This window comes from Amblyomma americanum, chromosome 7, assembly GCF_052857255.1.
Source record: "Amblyomma americanum isolate KBUSLIRL-KWMA chromosome 7, ASM5285725v1, whole genome shotgun sequence".
Taxonomy (NCBI): Eukaryota; Metazoa; Arthropoda; class Arachnida; order Ixodida; family Ixodidae; genus Amblyomma; species Amblyomma americanum.
This window is the reverse complement of record NC_135503.1, coordinates 140,864,589-140,891,347: the sequence shown is the minus strand read 5'-3', so window position 1 is coordinate 140,891,347 and position 26,759 is coordinate 140,864,589. Positions and strand designations below refer to the sequence as shown.

General features: G+C 47.1%; 1 protein-coding gene across 5 annotated transcripts in view; it reads right to left on the bottom strand.

Moving 5' to 3' along the window:
- LOC144096627 (sodium-coupled monocarboxylate transporter 2-like) overlaps positions 1-26,759 on the bottom strand; it is a 66,927-nt gene that overhangs the window by 36,576 nt on the left and 3,592 nt on the right. For 4 of the 5 annotated variants that reach the window (XR_013306790.1, XM_077629448.1, XM_077629447.1 and 1 more), the window contains 2 exons: positions 9,491-9,945; positions 840-905 (listed from right to left, as the gene is read on the bottom strand). Coding sequence is in view for 4 of the 5 variants with exons in the window: in XM_077629448.1 (XP_077485574.1) it covers positions 840-905; positions 9,491-9,826 (402 nt within the window). In the remaining variant the exon portion in view is untranslated. The remainder of the gene's footprint in view (positions 1-839; positions 906-9,490; positions 9,946-26,759) is intronic. The other variant, XM_077629450.1, reaches the window with a different exon arrangement.

Below are 26,759 nucleotides of genomic sequence, written 5' to 3'. Positions count from 1 at the left end.
GTTTTGCACGTTAATACAGAAGACCTCAATAGTGGGCTTAGTTTTAAGCGCGGAAAGACAGCACAGGAAGCAACGAAGTTCACAGGACAAAGCACTCTGTAATGTAAACTTCATTGCTCCTTGCTGTCTTTCTACGCTTAAACCGAACTCCAGTAATGCACTAGATAGACTGCAGAAGCGTCCTCGCGACATTATCAGTAGCACAATCCACTGCAAGCATGAGCCAGTTGCGCTTCTACGATAATATTACGCTTTGAATGCGTGATTCATTTCATTACAGTCAGAACTTTCTTCTGCCTGTGGCGACGCGGGCCGGGCACTTTATTTTTATTTATTTTTTCACCCTAATCTAATTTCTGTCTCTAGGCACCATCGATGCTATCGACCATTTCAAGGTTCATAACCAGTACGCAGTTTATTTTTCTCCTCCTAGGCGTCGCGACAGTCTGCTAACCGCCGAGTTTTGTCTAGTCATACTTCAGCATTTTAATACATGGGTCCTGTGAGAAGTTTCACAATTGGTAGGGTCAAAATGCTCTGCCTTATACATGAAGCTGGCGTTAAAACTGGTGTCACATGACGTGAACGAGCCTTGAATTTTTTCACTGTTACACAGATCTTACGAAAGCACGGAACGTGTACTACACCTCAGCATAAAACTCCAATGGACAGAGACTATGGCACACTTACTTTCTTTGGAACAAAAGCATACTGGGAGGCTTTAATGAGCGTCAAGAACGGGGCTGACGCGTCTTCATAGCGTGCGGCTAGCAAGAACGACCTTTTAGAGCTCAACCGAAGTCGCAGAAGTAAAAAAGAACGGTTGCTCGGATACTCACCGTTAGTAAAATGTAAATCGCGCATGCGGACAAGGAAATCGGAGCGTTGAAGCGCATACGGAGGTACTGTGAAAAAAAAAGGAACAAAGAACTGATTAGCGGAGTAAAAAATAGCCACTTGAATTCGGGGTCCCAAAAATGCTTTCTTATACCATGACATACTTCTGTGATATGAAACGATGCCACGTAGAGGGACAGAGTTTTAATTAATATACTGCGAATTCACGAGTTATACTACACTTGACGACTTTTTTTTCCTGCTATTTCGCAGCTTTTTTTCACCGCTAGGTCCGGCTCCTGTAGGAGAAATCTCTGCTTTTGTTGCCTCCGGCTGAGACTGATTACCTGCGACTTGCGTTTTCCTGTTAGTTCGACCGTATCACATTTTCCACAACGAGCAGAAGTCTATTGAAAGGTATTAGTAAGTATTGAATGCTTTAAATTCACAATGTCTATTATGGAATTTGTGAAGTGAAGCGTGAAACTGGTTATTAACGCGATAGTGTTAATGCTCCCGTTGTGTACAAAACCAGGCTGCGTCGACGTCGTCGGCATTGTGAGCGATAAATAGGGTGGCATAGGGTTCCCAGGCGGCCACCCCCTGAGAAGCAACCCAGACGTGACCTTGTGGCGTTATCACAACCTGCCCACCGGGTTATGTGCAAATAGCCGCACTATCTTGCAGGTGAAAGTTAAATTAATGACTGATCGCCATAGGTTGCTCGGGAAGAGCTACATGGGTCCCACAAGTCCCACCGGTGGCAGCACCTACCATTGTGCAAGTGCAGTGCAGTGGCTCATCTCTTAAAAGCTGCACCATTGTGGAAGGAGCAGTATGGGGACTTCTAGGAACATATGAACTTAAAGTTGAGAATGGCCAATTCTGCATATATGGGCATTAATCATTAACGCTATCGCGTCATGCCCTTAAGGCGAAGCTTAAGTGCCCCCCCCCCCCACACACACACACACCAATTTTGTTCTGTGCTTTCAAGCAGCTTCCGTACGATTTCCTTCAGTTTATTTGTATGCGTATTATCACCCGTAGCATTTTCCTTGCGGGAGCAATCATTTAGCGCTCTCTAGCGGAAAAGTGCTTCAGCTGCACTTATTCACGTCTACGATACTGAAGCTCTATAGTTGAGCTATATTCGGCTTTAAAGAGAAACGAAGACTTTTGAAATGCGATAAAGACCTCAATGTAGTAAAAAAAAAAAAAGCAGCTGATGGCGTGATATTTGGCATATCGTATATGAGGTGTACTGTCCCAAAGCGGCCTTGGGATGCCTTGGAAGAGGGCTTTCTACTGATTTTGACCACTTGTGGTTCTTTAACGGGCACTGACATCGCACACTACACGGGTGCATTGCGTTTCGACTCCACTCAAACGCGACCGCCGCACCCAGAATCGTTCCCGGTCGCCGGCTCAACAGCTCAGCGCCTTGACCGCTAAGCCACGGCAGCGGGGTGAAAAAGCAGCAGAAGGCTTGTTACAGCACAGTGTTTTTATCCTGCATTTTAACTTGCCGGTGACGGTAAAGTCTACCGACTACTCCCGAATCATGCATTGCCATGTAATAGGTACAGTCTTTGTCAAAAGTATGCAGCACAAGGGGTCTGCTTCTAAGCCCTGCAGCGCGGCTCCTCTTGCATACCCAGGGACCCTAACCTCATGAAGGCGGGAAGAACTTATGTCCTTAACCCTCCCAAGCTTACGACGGCCGAATGTGCTTAAGAGCCTCCCTACACGGCTTGGAAGCAAACCGCTTGGGTTGTATTTTTATGACAATGAGTTGGCATGCATGCACACAAAAAAAGCGGACGGTAGTGCATGTTGTTCGCTAAGCCAATACTTTCAGAGGCGGGTTCGTCATAGAGTATATTTTAAACAAGCCTTCAGAAGCAAAGCGGGTGTACTTCCCGCTATTCCAACTTAGTTGAGTGCCAACTGAATTTGGCTGCTGGTATGAGCAAAACAACGACGGTCCCGTTTTAGGCACTCAAAATACATGCAGTGGTCAGCCAACAAGAACATGTCTATAGAGCAAAAGCTTACGCGCAACTGAGTAAGCATGCTACTACTTTTCTCAAGAAAAATAATTGTTTAGTACATGGGAAAAACATTGTTTAGGGAAATAAGAGGTCTTCTGCTGCCTCCAATAAACTTTTGTAACCGTGTTTCAGCGAACACGCTGGGTATTCATTTGGTTTTAAATGGGACGTTTTGTTTTCTTGGCAGTAAGCTTCATGTTCACGTTCATGTTCATGTGCCTCTCAATTCTCGTACATCTGCTGTGCGTGTGTGTAGGCAAGGGGCAAGACAGAAGTGCTTTCCATTTCAGTGGCTCAGGCTTAATTAAAATCATTGCGTTCGCTGACATCACATTTCACAACGAAAGGCTAATAACTAATAGGCAGGCACTAGAGTCGACTATGATCTGAAATAATATTTCGAAAGAATGAAAATTTAAAGTTGAAGCACAGCAACCAAAAAAAACTTTTTGGAACAACAATAAACGGCATCAAAAAATTAAGACAGAAGTAACGTTTTTTCACATATGCAGCCGCAAGCTCGCCGTTTCCGAGAACGCTCGATTTTTGCCGTGAGTAATGTTATTGAAGGCTTAGTGACACAACCAATGCGCTGCATGATCCCTTCTCAGCTGCCTCCATAAGGACGCATGTGCATAAACTGCATACAGCTTAGTCTCTATGTTCGAGCTAAACGAGCCCACCCGACTGCTACGTTCGTGTGGTTAGTACCACTGAACAGTCGTTCATGAATCCTAATATTTTAGCCATAGCATTCCGTCCTAACATTGCTCACAAACATTTATCAAGATACGTTGAAGAGAATTCACTCAGAACTGGGCAACACCAGGTCCGATGCAAGTTTTTTTCCTCGAAAACAGACATCAATATACCTTCAAAGGGTTAAGGAACTCATAACTAGTGCGTCCTGATACGCGACAACGGCAACCTCATGAGCACACTCCTAGTATTCAACACGCGAGTGAGTATGGTAGTATAATATAAATCTGGAATGTCAGCGGAACCTGCACAAAATTCTCACTAGACAGCTCACTTGAAAACTGATTTACTCGATCAGATTTTTTTCGTATTAGAAGAATCAGGGACATTACACTACTCCATCTCCTGCAAAAACTATTCTACGCATTAAATCATTCACCTCGTTCAGAACAATGACACTAAAAGGTGAGTGAACTTGAACCGGTAAGTACTAAAACGTGTTTGCCTTTTCTTTTTTTCTGCTGCTATCTGACATGTACTGTATGCGTCATTCTTAGAGGGAACACTAGAACGCGATAAACTAGCTCTTAACGCGGATAAAGATAGGCTTCGCCGCGAAGCAGGAGCCCGGCTTCAGGCTCCTCCAGTCAAGCTCAGTGCTTTCTTTCTTTTTGGCTTCATGGTGAAACCTACTTTTCTCGAGTTAACAGCCGGTGTAACCATTTTTCGTCTTTCCTCTGAGAATTGCATGTGCGGTGCCTAGCTAAGACAAAGTGGAACGGAAAGATGTGTCGAGTTTAGGTGTTGAGGTTATGAGTTTTTCCAGTGAATTTCTCAAAGCTGAGAGTCAGGGTTCGTAACAGCCTTGTCAGGGGTCGTAACAATCATGTCAGGGTTCGTAACAGCCGCACGGAAGAACTCAGAAGCATGATTTGAAGAGCGTTAGCGCTAACTGATCACGTTTCGAGATTAAGTGGGGTCTGCCATCACCCTTGATCACAGTGCCATCTGTGGCAGCAACAACTCAAGTTTCTTTCGAGGTTTCGTGAGGTCTCCTACCAACCTGAGATCAAAGCGCAATCTGTGGCTGCAACTAGAAAACAGCACATCTCGCATTGAAACTAGCGCCATCTACAGCAGCGTTGTAGAAACAACCACCTTCCACATGCCAATAATGACGGCACGGTCCAATATGGTGTATGGATGAGGAACTATGTGAGTATGACGTCAGTGTACGAAATGGCGACATAGTTTCGGTTTCCCGAATCCAAGACGGCGCTTATTAAAATTGGTTGTGGCCTCTTATCCCTTTCCTGCCCCTCAACAAAATATACCCTACAATGGGTAGTAAAACGGTCCCATTACGGGACCACTATACATACATACATTCGTTTCGCTATATATATATATATATATATATATATATATATATATATATATATATATATATATATATATATATATATATATATATATATATATATATATATATATATATATATATATATATATATATATATATTTAAAATACCTTACAGGCCCCATCGGGGCATTGTGTAAGGGGGGTTACAGAGTAAGCAGCCTTCTAAAGTGGTATACAAAAGATACACCTCAATACAGGGCTCATCAACATTACTACCAAGATAAAAACATGAAAACGAAACAACTGTAATAATGAAAGGCCACAAAGGTACACTTAAGGAAATAACATGAGTAAAACTTAACGTAAGGCATTAATGCTAGAAAGTAAAATACACAAAGAATGAACATATCAGGGAGTACAATTCTTGAAGTGATGTTCAGGGAAAAAGACGCAAAAAAGCAATAATATATACAGGCCATACAAGTGAACACACGACGCAGCATAAAATAGCAATTCACAGGAACGAGATGGCAATGCATCACAAATATCACAAGAAGTTCGAAGCAGATTTCCAAGTGTAAGAAACAATATAAAGTTATTTGTAAGTGCTATTATGAACAATGCTCGTGTAGGAGATGACGAAATTTTTCTTGATCTGACTCGGAAGCAATGTGATCAGGCAGATTATTCCACAAGCGAATGGCGGTAGGGAGTGCGTAAAAGTTAAACGCATGTATCGTACCGTACATTCGCGCAAAACATAAGTGGTTATTTAAACGACGAGACGTGTTCGAGGCGGTCTGGATATGTAGTGTGGATTGTGGGGCATTATAAACATAATTGTGAAACAAGGATAACAGAGCGATATTACGGCGAAGAACTAAAGGCTGTATGGAATGATCGAGTTTCATTTGCGTTACGCTGGAGTGATGGCTGTAATTACGTGAAATGAAACGGTCAGCTCGGTTCTGGACTGATTCAAGCATGTCGATTAAGTATGTAGGATGTGGGGACCAAATGGAAGATGCATACTCGAGCTGAGGACGAACAAATGTCTGATAGGCCAATTTGCGGATGTGGGAAGGTGAATTACTCAGATTACGACGTAAGTAACCTAATGTCCTTGAAGCTTTTGCGCAAACGGCTGTAATATGGTCTGTCCAGGAGAGGTTATCGGTTAGGTGAACACCCAAATATTTATACGATACTGTATGTAACAATTAGTTATTATTGACGCTGTATAAAAAATGTGAGTTGTCACGCTTACGACTAAAAGAAATTACCTGACATTTTGATACATTTAAAGCCATTAACCAGGTGTTACACCAACTATGAATACATATATATATATATATATATATATATATATATATATATATATATATATATATATATATATATATATATATATATATATATATATATATATATATCCCATCAACAACGGACACCCATACGGAGACAGTTGTATACCGAATTTGGTAGGCAAATAAAACCTATTGGTTGTGTTATAGAAATAAACCACAATTAAATAATAGGTAAGCATTGTATACATGCAATTACAAATTGAAGCGCTACCATATCGCACCGCAAGCCCACTCCTAGGCCCACCTTGACCCTCCAAACGAAGCAAATCCCGTTTGGGACGTGTCTTGAGGGGGTGCAACTCGACAATGGGCAGAGTAATTTCTCTGATAGTTGGCGCTAGGCGGCGATCGTTCCGCTAGGCAGCGTCCGTGCACGCGTAGCCGAGTATGGTGGCAATCCACCCTGTTTCAAAGGTTTGTTGTTGTTGTTGTTGTTGTTGTTGTTGTTGTTGTTGTTGTTGTTGTTGTTGTTGTTGTTGTTGTTGTTGTTGTTGTTGTTGTTGTTGTTGTTGTTGTTGTTGTTGTTGTTCTCATACAATGGCACATGCCCACATAGGAGGATATTACATTCAGTTTCTCGAGACGAGCGGCGCGTTCTTCTTCGCTTTCTTCATCTAGTAAACCAAACAGCTAACGCTCGTTACTTCAACGTGTTGCAGACGGTGGCGGCCTTTTTTTACAGAAGCTAAAACTGCTCTTAATTTGTCGATGATTGCGTGCTAGAGACAGTGCAGTCTTTGGAAGTACACCATTCGGCACACAGCAGTTCGGTTTGTTCTTTCGCGTTTGTCGTTCTTGTTGATCGAAAGAAAGCGTTTTCATGGCTGTGTTTTATGTTTTAGAAGCAAAAGTTCACCTCAGTTCTGTCTGTTACTTCGTCGTCGTGCAGTGATTATTGCCTTATAGCAATGGCACATGCCCACATAGGGGGATATTACATTCCGTTGCTCTGTGGCCGTCGTTCCCATGGTACCTACGGCCCGCATTGTCATTCGCACAGACGCTCTTCAAGTCACGCGCCTACTACGACGCGTCAGTCGCACCCCAGAAATCTGCCAAGACATTCATCGTCTAGCGGCACGTATCCCGCAGCAAATCCGTATTGAGTGGATCCCGCGTGACCTCCTGAGCGGAGAAAGCCGCGCAGATTCTGCGGCCCGCGTTTCGACCCCAACCTCGCCTTTGCCTCGAGTCCTCACTCTGGATGACACCTCCCTCCTTTTAACAAAAAAAGGAACACTTCCAGCGTCGCACACGTGCTCTAATCCCTCCGTGTGCGGTAACCCTCCCCCGTTGTCTTACCCGTGCAGAGGAGGTTGCGCTTCGGAGGATACTGGTCGGGGTTCCCCCAACTCCAGCTGTGAGACGCAAGTGGCCGCGTTTCAAAGATTTATATCCCCGCCCCGGGTATCCAGTCTGCAAGATCAGACACTGTGAGGCGGATATCCACCACCTGTTGTGGGTTTCCCCGGCGTTGAAGCCGACGAGAATTCGGCACCTGGCTGCGGTGGGTCCCTCACCGGACAATATGAATTCCTATATTACCTGGACACAGGGTCCATATCATCGTTCACTACTTGATTTCATTAGATCAGCCCACCTTTTTTCATTAATTTAAGCATCTTACTCATCTCTCATTTCATAACCTTTATACCCTGAGGCAATAATCATCGCTTGAAAAAAAAACAGCTTAAACATGCGCTTTGGATGCACTTGCTCACCTACGCATATCTTCTCCTGATGCCCTCCTTGGGTACCAGGACCGCGTATTCAGTGCAGACGAAATGCGAAAGGCTCCAGTGAGCTGCGCGATATCAGTGCACGTTAAAGATCCCCGAGTGGTGTAAACTAATTCGGAGCACTCCACCGTGGCACCTTTTTTTCTTCCTCTTTTTCACTCGCATCTTCTTCCCTTCCTTCACAGCGCGAACGAGGCCTCCGCCTAAAGCGAGACATTTACTACGCCTTTTCATTTCTTCAAAAACACCTTTTTTATCGTTCAGCGAGGTTTGAAGAAGAGAACGCCGTGTCAGGATGGCTTAAAAGGCACCCTTGCGATAATCATACTAAAATTAGAAACACTTCTCCTCAATTGTATACTGCATAACTGAGATGGAACTGGTGTATTAAAGCTTAACATTTAGAGATAAATACTTCAAATGTTTCCAAGATTTTGTTTTGGAAGCAGAATGCTACCGGCATGAGTGGAAACTGCCGCACACGAAACTGGTGCGGGGGGGGGGGACAGCTCCGAAGTGGCATGAAAGGTTGCTGCGCATTGTTTTTCTTTCATTTCTTGGATTTGTGGTTTTTATGCCCTTTTCTGTAATTAGGTCATGTCATTGCGTACAGTATACCCTCATTTTAGGTCATTACGTAATATCATTACGCAGAGTTTAATTTTAATTTTATGTTAGCATTCCTGGCGTGTTAATTCTATTATGTATGGTGCATTGTGTGTGTTGTAGCTGTACTATGCTGAGCGTTATAACGCCAATTCAAGTGTATTTCAATCATAATGTAAATAGGAGTTACCGGTGATACAATCAGGCACGAAGATCCCATTTTACGTCCATGTGAATTAAAAAAAGACGCCACGTCCTCGTGAGGAAGCGCTCTACAAGGAATGCAACAGGTCTACAGCTACGCGCTTAATTGATAGAACACATGGTTCACATTATTCACAATCCTATATCGAAGCATGAATTGCGCGGCTGAGCCTGTTCTCTTGCACGTGGAGTGCTAAAGGTGATAGACTTAATTTTTATTGTTGTTTACTGCTTCGGGCGCATCACTTTTAATAAGTTTTATTCCACAGCCGGTAATAGAGGTGCAACGATAAGAACGTGCCACATTTCCTCCCTTATGATTGTCCTATGCGGGGACGTCTCTCATAGAGTGGGCACGAGAGACGTACCCGCAGTCACATGCACGCCGTAACCACTCAGCCAACGCGGCGAGTCGCAATCTCCTTTTCTGAGAATATGTTTCCTAAGATCAAACAGTGATGTAATTATAATCATCGCCAAATAAGTTTTCTCGCAATTCTGTCTAAGATTTCAGGTTGTACATCCGTAAAGTGTTTTTTTTTAGATGCCGCATGAGTGTAAAGCGTGCACACTTGCCGGCGCGAATGAAAAGCTGTGTTAACGGTTCCAGCCTAGGCTCACCTCGAAAATCGACGTCACTCCGAGCCCGTAGAGCAGCGGCACAAACACGCGAGTCGCCAACCCGACGAGAAGAAGGGGCGTCACCGTGCTCCACATCATGTGCCAGCCGTAGGCGTAGAAGTGCGCCGGGAAGCCCACGAGGCCCGGCGAGGAAGCGAGCGAGGCCACCGACGAGGCCGCCAGCGGAAGCATCTTCAGGGCCCGACTTCCGAGGAAGACTTCCGCCCGGGTGGCTGTTGCACCGGCGGCGGGCTTACGGAGGGAGTAGTACAGTCCAAGTGCCAGATTGGCTGCCACCAGGACGCCGAACAGGGCATAATCCAGGACCAGCACCATCGCCGCGCTCTTGCCACGAAACTGGTCGGGCCGTTCTGGGTCTCGCACTTCTTGTGCCGACAAATTCTCGCCGAAGGCACAGAGAGGAACACGCTTGTGCAGAGCGCTCGAACAGTGTGCTGGGGAGACAAGGTAGTGATATTTTAGCCAGATGGTTTGATACGCGCTTGTGCCTGCGCCACATCTGCGCTTAACCGACAGCGCTCGAGTGCGAGTACTATCACTGGAACACAGCGTATACGTTGTACGTTTCCTTTTCCTTTCCCCGGCCTGTCTAAACGGGAGAAACTCTCCGCAGGGGTATGCACTCCGGCTTGAGTGGGAACATCGGGGTTCACTGGATTGCCCCAGAGATGGCTAACCCGGCCCCACAAGGAGATGAAGTGGGAAGGTTCATACCACTGGTCTCATTTCTGGACAACACGATAAAACACTACTGGCTATCGGGTTGGACATGTCCCCTTAGACGCAAATCACCTAGAAAAGCACTAGAGAAAACATTACTACAGTATAAAACGGGCTTCACCCTCCCCCCCTCCCACGAGAAAGACTACATGGCATTTTTCCCACGCAGTTCGAGCCACACTGCCCCTAGTGTAGTGAAACATTCTCTTAATTACGCGTTGTATAGACATGTCAAAGAAATAAAGCAACAGATGGAGTCCCCAATCCAAAACTAGAGCAGTGGCAGAGTGAGTTGACCACCTCAGACACATTCCGGCAGGTCAAAACGGTCGCAATGGCCCGACGGTCAATAAGGACTAATAGGGTTCTGAACTTAAGACACCTTATATTCTGTTTTGCCCAGTAAACAAGCCAATTATTTACTAAATTATTCATAAATTTGAAAGAACTGCTTATCTCTAGAGTTAGGGAGCAAAAATTTCGTTTATAGTTTGATGAGCACCTCTCTTGAAATACCCATGTTAGTTTTCTTCCAGCGGGAAGGGGGGGGGGGAGGCGGAAACACTAGGATGTATATATAGGATAGCACATTTATTCCCACAGTGGCTAACGAAAAACATATACCGGTCTTCATCTTACTCTCGGCTCTGGTATGAAAATTTAGAATTGGAAACAACCCAGGCAAATTACCACGAACTACTAGGTATGAAAACTATATGAAAATTGGCAACAACTTTGTACAGTTCCTCTATTCATAGAACATAAGATGTTGCAAGCACACCAAGTATATTATTATAAACTGATATTAGTAATATATATGAATAAAACCTCCATAAACGCAAGGAGGCGAAAAACATTAAATTGTCGCACTAAAACCGGTCTAGCCCCTACCACGCGAACAAACTGTGGAAAAAATGAACAGTGCCTTTTAAAACAAACTTCGTTTTTAACAAAGCTGAGAAAGCTTTGAAGTTAACACCAACAGCAGCTGCAAAAAATGACCAAAAATCTTTTAACTAATTTGGTGAGAGACAGCAAAAATAGCCTAGAGTGAAACGTGAATTTTTTCACGATGCGAACATGTCCAATGTTCTTTTTTTCTGAAGCGTGCGTAGTTGATATATGCATTACTGTTTCTTTGTGAGAAAGGGAAAAATTGTTTGTTGCCGTACTTTTGTCTGAAGCATGGATATTAGTTTTTGTTGCCGCATTTTGTGACATTCTGGAACGACCTTGTCACCTTGAGCGCAGATACTTCTTCTTCTTCTTCACCCCAGGTATATGGCACATAACATAGATTGCCATCGATTGCGCAGATTGCTCCTTGTGTTTTCTTTTTTTTGCGCGTGTAAGTGAACACGAACGTTACAAGGGGAAACTATGGAGCTGTGGCGCTTTTGTTTCAGTTGGGCAGATGACAAGTAGTTTTGTAGCGATAGGTACACTACGCCACTTCTTCGACCCTTCAGCGTGGCACCACTTGTGCTCCGTGGCGGCGCCGTTGGTCACGTGTTTGGTCACGTGGGTCGATCACGTGGTGCGGCCATTGGTCACGTGGCTCGTCACGTGGGTTGGTGCATGCAACAACTGTGCGCATGCGCATGGGGGAGAGAGTGAATCCACGTCCAGGAACGAAGATGAAGAAGGAACGCCCAGCGAAACGGAGCGGCGAAAGACTGACTTTGCAATTCGACCGAGCGAGTTCGACTCGCCCAGATGTAGCTATCGCGTCACTCCAGGTTTAACCAGAGCTAAACCGCAGCCATTTTTGTTGATACATTTTGTAACATTCTAAGACGATCTTGTTGCCTGTTGCACAGATTGCTACTTGTGTTTGTTTGGTTTGGGGGTATGCACGCATACCCGAATGTAGGGTTGATCTGATAGTTCTGTGACTTATCAGAATTTAATGTAGCGGGTATAAAGGCACCTGTAATAAAGATCAATAAAATGAAATATTATCCATGTGCGAGTTTGTTTTTTCCTTAGAGACTGCTGCCTAAACGAATAAAGCTTGAAACTGGAGTCTTAAATGTTTCTTGTAATACCTAGCCTTACAGGTTTACGGCGGCCAACTTTTACCACGATACCCCCTCCAGCAAATAAATATGTGATAGAGCGAGCAATAGCGATCGCAAATGCACTTAACAACTGTACTTGGCAAATTTTAGCATTTTGACCTTCGCTGATCTCGATGAACAGCGCGGATTAAATACAAAGTACTATAAAATTACGCAGGGAGCAGCGGGCAATATTTCTAACGGCTGCGGGTTAAACCTGCAAAATAAAGGGATTCTTGTATATAGGTAAGGAAATTTTCTTTCACGGCATATAACATCACGCCTAGCTATTTATCTTGCTGCCACAAAGTTATTTGCCGCTATTTTCAGTCTCGATTACCCAGTTGTGGCAGACATTATCTTTGATGCTAATGGCATTATGAAGCACGTTTAGTCATCGAAATTATTAGGCTCATGTGGTGCTGACAGCTTGAAGTTAACTATACTAATCACTGATTGGGTATGTGAGATGACTCCAGTCCCTCAAAAAAAGATTGCTCACTTTAATCTGAATCTACCGCCCATTGTTCTCACCAACCTCTGCGAAACTAATGAAACATGTGGTTTATTGCTGCATCGTCAAATTCTCGCTTCCGACTAAACTCTTACATCCTGCCACACATCGCTTTTTTAATTGACTGCCCTGCAAAGCCCAACTGGCATTGTTTAAAAACGATTTAGGATTCAACCTTGACCAAAACCTAATGAAACTATTTTTCTATCATGCTTTCTATCCTGCTATAGTGCAGCGTACGCCATTAACTGGCGGCTTTGTTAATTGCCTGTGTACATGTAACTGATATTGTTCCCGCTTTAATATGTTTCACAATGTGGGAAAAAAATACTCGGCTTAGCGGCAGTCAGGATGCGAAACTTCACGCTCCCGACTCTGAGTTCCACTTCCATTCCTGCAGACAGGGTGTTTCTCCCCCGACTCATCTGGTGTAAGTACAAGAGCGGCAACTCTTGAAATAGATATGAAACAAAGAGTGAGAGTGACTCTACCCCTTCAAGAGGTCTAACGGGAAGTTATTTTCTTTCTCGAGTACGGAGCTCGGACATTCCGAGAAAATGTACTGCTCAGATTTTTTCACAGCACAGTTGTGACAGTGTGGACTGGCGGCTCAACCCACGTGAAACTGGTAGCTCGTTGTAGAAGCAGCTTTCTGACGGAGTCGGTGCTAACGTTTCCGGATGGACGAAGCAGACTGTGCGGAAGTATTGATTTATGCGCGTGTAAATCGAATGTCAGAATTCGTAATTATCCGTTGAGAGTGAGCTCCACAAGCAGTGGTTTAGTTGATAAGCGGCGTGCGTCCTTGTAATTAGTGACGAGTCGGATTTAGTAAAGTATAATTTTCTGTAACACCGGTACCGAAGGCTTCTTGGGGCCACTCCGTCCAACGTTACTAGAACCAGCTCCGCCTGCTTTACTCATCCAGGAAATGCGAAATGTGCTGAGACATAATGCGGTACTACAGAGTGGCCAGCAAGTCTAAATTAGTTATGCAGATATTCAACGCAGGAAGGGTTGCTGGTTAGATGTGTTTGTCTTCCTGCGTGCACCAGGATATAAAGGGCTTCTTCTTTGAAAGCGGGCAGCTCTGCCGAAGTCGCGAGCAGGTAGCCCGCTCTAATCGATGAGACTTTCCTGCAGAAGGCACTTGAAGACCAGAACAGGAACTGGGATGAGTAGAGTAGAGATCGGTAAATAATCGAATCTAACCTGTATACATTCTAGCCGTTTGCCCCGTAAAAAATTTGCAGAGAATGGCAGCCGGCGGCGTTTCGTTCTCTGCAGAAACGTTAACTACGCAATTTTTTAAAATGAAGTCCGGGTTGAAATAGCTGTTCTAGAAAACTAAAAAATTCGGCTGTGGTTCAACTCGGTTGAACCTGGTTAGTTGGAGCGAAATGTCGGTTGTGCTTGGTGAGACACGGTTTCTGTTGATTAAACTTTATTGAATATTGCTACGTGCCCCGAAGTCTAGGCAGGCGCAAGGACAACTGGAGCACGGGGCACCGGTCACAGCGAGCACCGAGCGGATCGCGCGCACACACCGGACCCTTCGTCCACGTCGTCTTTTCGGAGATTATCCGTTGCATGGCCCCCCGGTCGAAAAGACACCGCGTCTATGTACATCCGGTCAGTGAAGGGGACTGCGAGACGTAAGGTTTGAGCGAGAAACGTGCACAACATCAGTCTGATGCTCAGAGGACGTGGCACCGGGGAAGGCCGGAGCAATCTCGTATAGTTACCGCGGTGACTTGACGCAGGACCTGGTACAGGCCGATATAGAGGGACAAAAGTTTTCCTTAGAGCCCCACGCGGCGAGATGGCGACCAAAGCAGGACGAGGGAGCCAGGGGAGAAGGAGACCATAAGGTGACGGTGGTTGTAGAATTCCTGCTGAGAGGTCTGGGAAGCGAGTAGCCGGGAGCGTGCAAGTTGGCAGGCGTGGTCAGCGCGAATAATGGCGTTGTGGGCGTATGCAGATGGCGGAGCAGTATAAGTGGGAAGCAGCTTATCCAGAGGCAGCAGGAGCTCGCGGCCATACTAAAGAAAAAAGGGGGAGTAACCGGCCTCGGTTTGTAAGAAGTTGACGGGGCGCACCATGATGTAGGATGAGGTCGGCCAAAAGAAAATCGGCAACATCAGTAGCAGTACTGGTGGGGAATGCCCGCGTGATCGCGTAACGAGTAGCGTAGTCTGTGGCAACAGCTAGCCGTTTGTTTCCCGAGGTGGATTGCGCAAACGGTCCACACAGGTCTGAGCCGATGCGGTGGAATGGTTCGGGTGGGACGTCAATGGGCTGAAGCAGACCGGCTGACAGAGTGGTGGGGTGTTTCCGGCGCTGGCACTCGTCGCAGGCAGCAACACAGCGGCGTACACAGCGGTACAGGCGGGGCGGAAAGAATCGACGACGCACGCGGTCGTAACTACGGGAGACGCCCAAGCGACCAGCAGTGGGGAGATCATGCAGCTCTTGGAGGACAGCAGTGTGAATGTGCATGCTTGGGCACAACGAGGAGCAGGTCTGGGCCAGCTTGGTTAAGGCTCCCGCGGTATAAAACTCCATCACGGAGCACAAAGCGGCGCATCGGAGGGCCGCATGGGGCGGTGTGGAGGCGGTCGATAATTGAGCGCAGCTCGGCATTGTGGCGCTGTTCTTCGACCATCTTAACGAAGGCAGAGAGAGAGCACAGAATGTCCTGACTTTCAGTGCCAGTATTGTCACACGTCCCAAAGGGGTAACGGGAAAGGCAGTCGTCATCGGCATGCAAGTGACCAGACTTGTAGAGTACAGAGTAATCGTACTGCTGCAGGCTCAATGCCCAACGGCCATGCAGTCATGAAGAGCCTTTCAAGGAAGAAATTCAGCACAACGCATGGTGGTCAGTGACAACTGTAAAAAGGCGGCCGTATAAATATGGGTGGAATATCGCAACAGCCCAGACAAGGGATAAGGACTCATGTTCGGTAATTGAGCCATTCCGCTCCAAGGCAGAGAGGAGGCGGCTGGCGTAGGCGACGGCACGGCGCTGTCCGGATTGCCTCTGAGAGAAGATAGCGCCGATGCCGTAGCCACTGGCGTCAGCGCGGACTTAGTGGGAGCGGTCACATTGAAGTGTGCCAGAATTGGCGTGGTAGTAAGTTTTAATATCAGGTTGGAAAACGCTTGTGCTTGGTCGGGTCCCCAAATGAAGGTGGCGTCTTTTTTCAGGAGATCGGTGAGGGGGCGGGCGATGTCGGCGAAGCCTTCAACGAACCGACGAAACTAGGAGCACAGCCCTAAGAAGCTTTGGTTGTTGTTACAAGAACGTGGCTGGGGAAAGTCTTTGACGGCTCGGGTCTTATCAGAATCAGGGTGCACCACCGTGTTGTCGACGACCTGACCCAAGATGGTGAGCTGACGACGTGCGATACGGCACTTAGACAAGTTGAGCTGCAGGCCAGAATGACGAAAGGGGGAAAGGATCGGGGAAAGGTCAGCGAGGTGAGAGGAAAATGTTGGTAAAAGGACAATGACGTCATCGAGATAGCACATGCAGGTGGACCACATAAAACCTTGCAAAAGGGCATCCATCATGCGTTCGAATGTCGCTGGCGCGTTGCATAATCCGAAAGGCATAACTTTAAATTGATAAGGGTCATCAGGGGTCACCAAGGCGGTCTTCGCATTGTCCTGGTCATCTACAGCAATTTTCCAGTAGCCGGAGCGAAGATCTATGAACGAGAAGAACTTCGCACCATGGAGGCGGTCAAGTGCGTCATCGATACGTGGCCGGGGGTACACGTTCTTTTTCAGTGATTTTATTCCCGTAGCGATAATCAATGCAAAAGCGCCAGGAGCTATTCTTTTTGTTGAGAAGTACAACGGGTGAGGCCCAGGGACTGTGTGAGGGTTAGACAATGTTTTTCGCGAGCATTTTGCTAACTTCCGCATTGATAACCTGACGCTCGGCGTGAGAGACCCGGTAGGGGCTGCGGCGAGATAGGAGGGGCATTGCCGGTTTCAATGCAGTGCCTGACGGCGAGAGTTTGACCCAGCGCGGTGTTGTTCACACAAAATATCCGAAAAAGATTCGAGAAGGGCACGTAACTGGGCAGTTTGGTCGGGACGGAGGCCGCTGGCCGTCAGTGTCATGAAGGCGTCTGTCGACAGTGGAGACTGCTGGCGCGGAGCGGCGGAGTCTTGAACAGGGGTGGCGGACAACTTAGCGACGTGGCAAGGATCGAGAGGGGACCGCGTAGCCACGCAGATGCCGGACGGGAGCACTTGGGAAGAGACGCCGAAGATGAGGAAAGGCAGATAGAGGGCGTTGGCTTGGACGGCGCTGATGGTATGAGGTAGAGCAACGTTACGGGCCAGCAGGAGGACAAGATTGGACGCAACGAGATAGTCGCCATCGCGAACTGGGCGAGATAGGGTCAGTGGAACGAAAGAGACGACTCGGGATGACAGGCGAGCATATTCGGTACAGAACAGTCGCGGTGATATTTCGACTGGTTCTGAATCCAGCAGTGGAAGTTCGAGGTGTAGGACACCCTCCGAGCATGCAATGAAGGCGGAATGTGAACTTAACCGGTATACTTTGACCGGCAATAGTAACGCGCGCGGTACACATACCGTTGACAGCAGTCGTGCCACCATCCGCGACACGCACACGGGACAATACAGGCGTGAGGACTTTGCGGAGGCGACGGCGGAGGGCAGCACTCAGAACTGATACATGAGCACCGGTGTCAATCAGGGCGCGCACAGGAACACAGACGATAGTGACGTCCAGGAGGTTCGGTCGAGTGGTCGAAAGAGGATTTGTGGTCCGGGTCGTTGATGCAGCGTCACCTCCGGGGGCTGCATCATTTAGTTTCCCAAGTGGGAGCGGCTGTTGGAAGGCGACTGGGGGGAACGAGAGCGGCGGCCCTGCGGCGACGGAGAGCGGGAGAATCGGCGTGGAGGGGGAACGGCTGCTACAGACGGTTCGGACGGAGCTCGGGGCGAGAAGTTGCGGGACGAGGCGGGACTATAGAAGGAGGGGAAGACGTTGCGGGGTGGAGAAGGCCAAGGACTGCGGCAATCTTGGTTTCCAGACTAACAATGTTTTATCTGTTATATAATGACAAATTCACCATGAACACAAGCGACTACTTGAAACAGCGTTCCTCTAGAGCTGTGAGATCTCACAAAGATCAGGTTACACCCATGACGGCCCGAATCAGTTCCTTTAAATACTCCTCGCTCTCCAGAACCATAGCTGAATGGAATTCCTTGCCTCAGGACATTTTACAAGCAGACAATCTACACCAGTTTGAAACTTATCTGTCCCGTTATTTAAGCCTATAGAAACCATTTGCATTGCTGTCAATCATTACGTTCTTTACCTGCAGTTCCGATCCTCGGTGGTCTGAAACCGAGCGTATTAATATGAACACCTACCTATCTGACGCACTAATGGTTTTATCTTCTAGCAAGATGATTTCATATAAGTTGTGTAAATTTTGTGCTTGTGGCTGTGTGTAGTTTTTGAGTTGTATGCATCCGCCCTGTAACGGCCTTACGGCTGACAGTATGAATAAAAAAATAAAAATAAAATAAAAATGTCGGTCGTTGTGGAAAATGCGAGAGCACCGGAAGCAGATGGGGCGGTCGTCTGCCGTGCGCCACTCATTGGGATTGCGGTAACGCGGCGGAGAATAGGAGCGGCGAAAAACAGAGGGAGGTGGCTGGGGGGTGTCCGCGGTTCTGACGGCGCACACTGCCGGCGGAACGTTCAGGTTAGCGAGTTCCTGCCGCACGACGGCCTGAATCAGCGACATGGCGGGTAGAGAGTCATCAGATGCAGGCGGACGGGGCATCACAGGGGCAAGGGCTTTCAGTTCACGGCGAAAAAGCTGGGTGACAGCGTCGGCGACGGGGACATCATCGGAGGACACGCGGGACGGTAATCGCTGTTCCTCGCAGGAAGAGGTGGCAGCCGTATTAGGGAGCTGAGAGAACTGCTGTGGAATTCGGCGGCTTTTAACCTGCTCGAAGAGACGGCAATTTTTTATGATTGTGTCCACTGTAGTACTGTCTTTGCAAACAATTAAATTAAAAGCATCATCCGCAATCCCTTTTAGAGCATGGCCCGCATTGTCGGACTCGGTCATGACGGCGTCAACTTTGTGGCAAAGCGCCAAGACATCTTGAATATATGCGACATAACTTTCTGTTGACGACTGGGCGCGCGACGCGAGCTGCTTTCTCGCGGAGAGCTTCTGGTCATCGGGACTGTCAAACGAAGTACGGGGCTTTTCTTTAAATGTGTCCCAGATTGTCAGTTCGTCTTCGTGAGTTTCGTACCAGACCCGGGCCGTGCCACTATAAGATAGAAGATATCATTCGCTAGCATCACGGTGGGAACGCACCGGTTATAGGTGCTCACTAGTTAATATAGGCTGAGCCAGTCGTCGACATGTGTGGCGTCGTTCCCAGAAAAGGTACCGGGGTCACGGGGAGGAGCCATGACCACGAATGGAGCAGCAGGAGTGGTTCGTGGCTCGCCGGGTGGAGCCATGATGGTAGTAGGCCCGGCCTGACGACCACTTCGGAGCTGCGTGGCGTGTAGATCGTCTACCCGGCACCTCCACCAAAGATGTTACGTGGGCCGAAGTCTAGGCAGGCACAAGGACGACTGGAACACGGGGCACAGATCGCAGCAAACACCAAGCGGATCGCACGCACACACAGGGGAATTCCTCCACGTCGTCTTTTCGGAGAGTATCCGTTCCAATATCACGATTTTCATCATGAGCGCATTCACTAGACGCGCGCCAACTGCTGGACCATGGCTGTGCATTGCGTGTTGCCATCATGCGGCACCCGGAAATGTATCACCGGAAATCACCGGAAATGTATACTTCGCTAGTCGCTTAATTGGGATATCTGCAATTTACATGCTCATAATTAAATTATTCATGCACGCCTCAGTACATGTTTAAAAGATACGTTTATTAAACATCTGTACATTCACTACACGCGCCTTTATTCACTTTCAACAGCTGAACAGTCGTGGCGGTCCTCCCACGCCGAATCACCACGGCCGTCGAAATCTTTGTTTCGTGAACAATGCCCTTTGGTGCGGGGAGTACATGCTGGCCTGCAAGAACCGCCTAGCTGGCTGCCCTACCTGGATGCATGCGTGTGCCTCCCAGACTTTTGATGTTTTGGAAGTAGGGTTCATGCAGGGGTATGGTGGCCTGGTGGTTTGTGGCGTAAGCGTGCTTAGACCTTTCTTTTCGGCACTATTTTCATGCAATAAAGAAAAAAAGAACAGACGTGGCGGAGTGGAAGCGTCCCCATCTCGCATGCTGGAGGCCAGGGTTCGATTTCTACCTACGCCACAATTTTTCGTTCAGGCCGGTTTAAGGTTACGTCTGCGCCGTAACGTGACCTTCAAGGCTTGTACGCGAGAAGTGGAGCTTTCGCTCCAAATGTGATCGTCGATCACAACGTGATTGCTTCCTGCATGTGCATGACCACCGCTTCGCGGGTTCTGCAAGTATACAGCCCTAATTTTTTCAACAAAAAAATGTGTGCCCGTTTAGCATTGCGAAGCAAGAAGTATTGTGGGAAGGCACCGTTTTTTGCGGGTGGACACCAGCACCACCTCGTGCGCAAAAACTCGATTGTGTTTGAAATTTGACCTAGGGTACCAGTTATGAGCGTCTTCCAGTTTTTTCATCGTCAGTGCCAATTTATCCATTGTGCGCATAGAACTTGAGCGCGAGCGTAGTCGTATTTTTTTATTCGTAACAACTGCAACTCTTTTCTCAAATCTTTTATCTATTTTATCGCAACTGCGCGCTTTTTCCAAGGTAAGAAAGCGCGCTGTATGGAGCGGCCGGGTGAAATCGAGCAGACATAGCAGCTTGAAGTTCCCCTGCGCGGTAGCGATGCGTGGCAGGGGTTTTCCGCACCAAGCATAACAGCCCAGCAGTCGACGCTTGTACCTGCTGCAATGTTTCGCTCATATCATAACCTTTGCGCTCTTTCCCGTCTGGTTCACTACAGTGGCGCTGCGCCGGGCGGTTGACGCTCTCGGGATATGATTAAACATTTGTAGGGCTGTACCTGAGCTACCTTGCCGTGCACCCATCCCCTTTGCCGCGAAAGCTTAAGATGAGAGGAGAAACGCGGCAGCTTCCGTCCATAGCTCTGTTCTTGGTTCTTGTTTTTAGTTCGGAGCGCAGGAGTCGTCCACGCTGTCCGGAATACCTTTTACGTTGAGTCGAGCGACAGGAAGTACAACAGGCGCTACGGTACAATCTCAGGCCACCAGCTGCAAGCTCAGGCCGCCTTCCAAAGAAGTCATAAAAGCTTTCCGGCGCAGTTCGAAGGACAGATGTGCGCACGTATAAACCTGTGCTTAAAAATTGTTCTATTAAACTTTGACATTGTGATTCATTCGAACACAGGGCCACTTAGCACCAACGACCCTCTTTTTTGTGCCGACGAAAAGCAAAACATATGCGACAAATGAGAACTGAGCACGTTGGGAAAGGACGAAGCTGCAGAGGTGCACTGTTCAGAAGCCTGTAGAATTAGGCGTTGCCGTGCGATGTAGCAAATGCGTTGAGGCGTCGAGTTTTATTGCCACAAAAGAACGCTTTAAAACCGAAATTGCGATCGCCAAGCCGGTGGATGCCGTTTACTACGAAGGGAAATTGTCCGCTGGCGCTCAGGCGCTCAAAAACTTATGTGCACTCACCCATTAAGAAACAAATGGTCCTAGGTGTGTCAATCTCGTCAACCTCAGGCGAACATTGTGCCAAAACCAGGCCAAAACCTACGCCGAAACAGAAGCCGCACATTCCGATTTTTTTTCCATCCGAATGGTATCTGGCAGAAAATCAACGCTAGCACAGTAGAGCAGATTCTTTTCTCCGGCTCCTAAGACCTCTCGGACATCGTTACAGCGTCCCCATTGTGCTTCGTAGTCAATATATAGCGCATGATAGCGACTAAATTGTCGCCGTCGACGTCTCTCTTTCGTGCGTTCTTCGCACCCAAACGCTCGGCGTCAGTAGCGCCGTACAAGTCAAGGAATAGAAAGGTTCACCTATGTCACCAAACTGCAGCTCTATGCAGCTGCACACGAATTTGAGAAGACTGCAAAGGCGGCCAACTGGCCGTTAAGTCCGATAGTAGTACGGCGCATCAAGCAGCAAAAGCGACGAGGGCTCAGCGTGACTTATCCAGCTGGGAAAGAAGCACCATTTCAGGCCAGGCACCCTGCCCAGCTAGAATGACAGAAGCCGACGAAGACCGAAGAGCGCCCAGGAATCAAGGGGCCTGGCCGATACCGGCCCATCCTAAAATGAACAGCACTTGTTTCTGGGCTCATTCGTTCACACTTAGGGAGAATGTAAGCGCAGCACACGTGTTTTGGTATGAACACTTATATTTTCATCTAGTCCAAGGACTCCAAAGTCGAAGACTGGGCGCATTGGTAAGTACTCATTCTAAAAACTGCGCACACAAGACAAGGACGGCGGAAGGAAACGACAACACTCGTGGAAACGTCAACAGCGCTCGTGTTGTTGTTTCCTTCCGTCGTCCTTGTCTTGTGCACGCAGTTTTTAGAATGAGTCCTAGGAGTCGATATGCCTTTCCTGCAATGTGTTTTAACCATACGTCTAATTTCCAGGACGAGATAGACTGTAAATTCATACTGAAGAAAAGCAAAATTCATACTGAAGCCTACGCAAGCAAAATTACAGGATCGATCCACCTAGTTTCAGGGAAATTTTTTTACCAGTGGTCAAAAATGACAACGATGCAACAACTCTCAGTACGCACTGAATTCCTTGTCATCATCATGATCATTAGCACGGTTGCTTCCGCCGCAAAGAAACGGCTTCTCCCACCCACCTTCAAAAAGCCCTATCAAGCGCTAAGCATGTCTCGCTTCCCCGGTAGAAGTTTTTAATCTCTTCTCTCTATTTGACATCATCTCCTTAATCTCCTTCTTAGTCTTTTTACACTACGCTCGCGTTCGTGGAAGAGTACCTCCCACCGCGCAAAGCGCAGGGGTTGATTGCGCCTGTCACCGCCTCCACATAATAGCACCCGTTTATGAATGAGCTCAGAGGGGTCGACTCAGTGTCCGTACTACCGGCTCCTGTTTAAGAGTCCCAAGTCTTGCCTCTCACCAGCGATAAGTGGCACCGCTGCTTCTACTTGTGCGCCGCCTTCTCATATTTTTCACCCATTTCCAAGCTTACATGCATCGACTTAAGGTTTTTGTGCTACTGGCTTCTGCTGAGTGCCAAGTCTTTCCTCTCACCAGCGAGAAGTAACACAATTCTACCTGTGCGCCGCCTCCTCATATTTTCAAACATTTCCAAGCTATTATCGACTCATAATTTCGCGCTACCAGCTCGTGTTGCAGATTCCCAAGTTTTGCCTCCCACCAGCGAGAAGTGGCACCGCTGATCTTGCTTGTACGCCACTTTTCATACTTGCATCTATTTCCAGGCTCGTATCGATCGACTCAGGGTTTTCTTCCACAAGAGCCTGTGGAACGGTTCAAAGTCTTGCGTTCCACGAGCGAGAAGAAGCGACAGCGTTGACTGTATCTGTGCATCGCTTCTATAATTTTGCACCAATATTGAATTGAATATGATTCGACGCAGGGTTTTTTACCGCCGGCTCCTGTTGAAGAGTTCTAAGATTTGCCTTCCAACAGCGAATGGTGACAGCGCTGATTGTACCTTTACGCCACATCGTTGTACCTGCACATATTTCCGAGCTCACAAGCATCACGTTATTGTGGACGACGCATTCTTGAGAGCACCTAGATTTGTGCCCGTAGTACCATTATCGTTCAGGCTTAAGATATTTGTGGACGTGCGCCTGTCGTCAGAAGAATTTGGAAGGAGATTTCGTCGAATAAATTTAATTTATCTGCAAGTTCCACGCTAGAGAAAAAATGGTGCACTGCTGCCTAATTCTCAAAGCGACAGTTATGGTTCTACGTGTTTTTTACAAAATCCACGGAAATACGGCGATGAAATAACTGTTTTCATCAACGTTTCCTTCCATACATTTCTAGCTGTAGGTGTACACACTGCCGACCACAGTTACGTTTAGGTGAAAGGGCAGTACACAAAAAAAGAGCAATAAAGAGTGCACCAAAGTGACACGAAACATAGCAAAGGAATCTATACCGAGACTACATTCTGCGGGACTGATATGACTTGGTTAAAACATTGAGTTATTTATGGTGCATTGCAAACCTAAAGCTTTTACAATCGGTTGACGCGAAATATGGTGTACAGAAAGCTCGATGAGCGTGTCTTGTAATATCTCCTGAAATTGGTGACCGATAGGAAGAAGGGTGAAGTCTGAGTTCAGGAAACTTGTTGCAACTTGGGTGGCGATAACATATGGTTAAGTTATGGCCTGCAAAACTTTTTTATTCGCATCTCCAGATTATTCCAGCGGCAGGCATGAGAAAGCGATGATTCAGGTCCAGCACAGTAGCGTACGGCTTGCAGAGTGATTCACTGTAAGCCGCTCGAGCGCGTTAAAATGTTAGCCCTATGGCTTACTCGTCAATAAAGCTGAGCTAATACCGAAAGCTGGAGGGTAAGTTTACAGAGGGACATTATAAGTCATCAAAACCTAACCATAGAGGCCATTCTGTCCAATGTTTAGTTTGTAGGTTTCGGTTACTCGAGCGTCGTTAAACAGCATCTCTGTCGCAGCGGTGGCTCAGTGGCTATGTTGCTGGGCTGCTGACCCGAAGGATGCAGGTTCGATCCCACCCGCGGCTGTCGCATTTCGATGGAAGCGAAATTCTACAGGCCTGTGTAATGTACGATGTCAGTGCCCGTTAAAGAACCCCAGATGGAAGGAAGTTCCGGAGCCCTGCAATACGGCGTACCTCAGAGCCTGTCGCATAGGTCGTTAAGCCTCCTAAACCATAAACAGCAGAGAGTTATAGCATATCGTTACCGTGTTTACGTTACCGTTTACCGTGTTACCGGACGCCAGATTTTCCGGTTAGCGCGGCGCACTCCAGAATACGTTTTAGCGTACTGTCTCTCCCGTAACAAGTCACCGTAAGGCTAAAACGAGTGATGATGATGGCAGATGCCCAGCTTTTAATGATAAAAAAAATACGGATGCTTAGAAGTCATTTCTATGAAGGGAAATGCTACACTTTAATAATCTTTTTCTCTGCATATAAAGACGTACAGAATACACTTCAGCTAACAGCCGACTCAGCGGCTTTTCAAATGTGCCCGTAAAGCTAGACACGTTTGCCTACCCTGGCCAGTAGACAGTTTCACTACGTAGACCTCAGTAAGCTTCAATTAGACGTTTTTAGCAAGCTTTCGTTGCGAGCGCTGTAAAAAAGCACAACTACGACACCTGTTTGCCGTGCCGCATCGTAGCTTCTTAAAGTTTGGATGTGAACACTGTGGCGCCATCTACTGGCAGTAAGTTAAAGCGCGCCAACTCCAGGCCGGAGAAACTTTTTATTTTCCGCAATTACTGATCAATATACCAAGAGAATTACCAGTCTTTTTTTTTATCGAGGAAAAAATGTTGAAAATATAAAAATTGTTAAATCGGGCACAAAACTGAAGAACTGCAGTGTAGTCGTTGCTGTTTGGCTATGTGCACGACATATAGTCAGGCTTAACTGCTCAAAAATCGGCAAATAATCTCAAAAACATGGCCTAGTTGTTACTCAAACCTCAACGTATGAGTGAGAGTTTGCAAATTAAAAGCGAATGCCTTCATGTATAGCGAGAAATGGCGCCGAAGAACGCGGCGGCGGTGCTGTATTTGGTCCGAAGCGGCCGTGCAGGGCTCCGCCATGTTTGTTTACGAACGAACGCTAACTCTCCGCAACGCTAAAAGAGATTCGTAAAGTGCTTGCGGACCGGTAAGTGGCGGCGCATGCGCAGACGTCGCTTGCCGGGCCCGGTAAACGGTAACGTAAAGACGGTAACGATATGCTATAACTCTCTAGCAACTCCGCTCTGGGCTCGTCCTAATGACACTACGTGAACGGAAAAACGAACGTGGAAAGAATTTTGCTCCCTTCAGTTTTTATGTATTATCGCTGGAGAGTTCATTTTATCATTTTATCGCTTCCCGAGAGAATCGGACGAAGCGCTCAGGAGGGCGCAATGGTTAAAAAACCTAAGGACAGGAAAAAAAAAGTGACCGCGACCGTTACCGTTTCTTCAAAGCACTTCCACTGATGATGACTTCTTTCCTCCTGGTAAGCATAGAGTTACATTCTGATCTTTGATTTAAAGCCCCATGATTATGTTTGGAACGTGCTTTCGTTTTTCACGCATGGCGTCCTTGTCAACTGAACTTATCCTCGAGCTTTCAGCATTAGCTCGGCTTTGTTGGCATTGCTATAACTAAAGCTTAAGTAGCATTACGATTTTAGAGCGCTCGAGCGGCTTACAGTGATTCGCTCTGCAAGACGTTTACGTCAAAGTTGGCAGTGTGTGCAGGACTAAGCCGAAGTAACTGAGGGTAAGTAGGTGATGAGTCATTTAGAGGAGCAGACGCAAGTATCGCATTAGTAGGTGTTATCTTCTGGCCTTATGTTTGTCTTGCTTTCTCAACCTCCCTAGTCGAAAAATACGGTGAAGCTGGTCCCTAAATACAACAGAAATTTTTGTCGTCTTGTCCTGACGAAAGATTTTTTCGTACTATTGCCAAGTTGTTTGTTTTTGCGACATTACTGAATCTTTCTTTACGACAGGAGATTGAACAATACAACAGGAAATGCTATCTTTACTAAAAATTCTGTTCTGAGGTCCCAAAAATACCAAAGAAGATTTGTTGGGACAACAGGAAATTTCCTGCTGCGTTTTTCTAGTGCGTCTTCTATTACACCCCACTTCCCTTTAAATACGTTCTTGCTTGCACCTGCGTGCATGCAAAT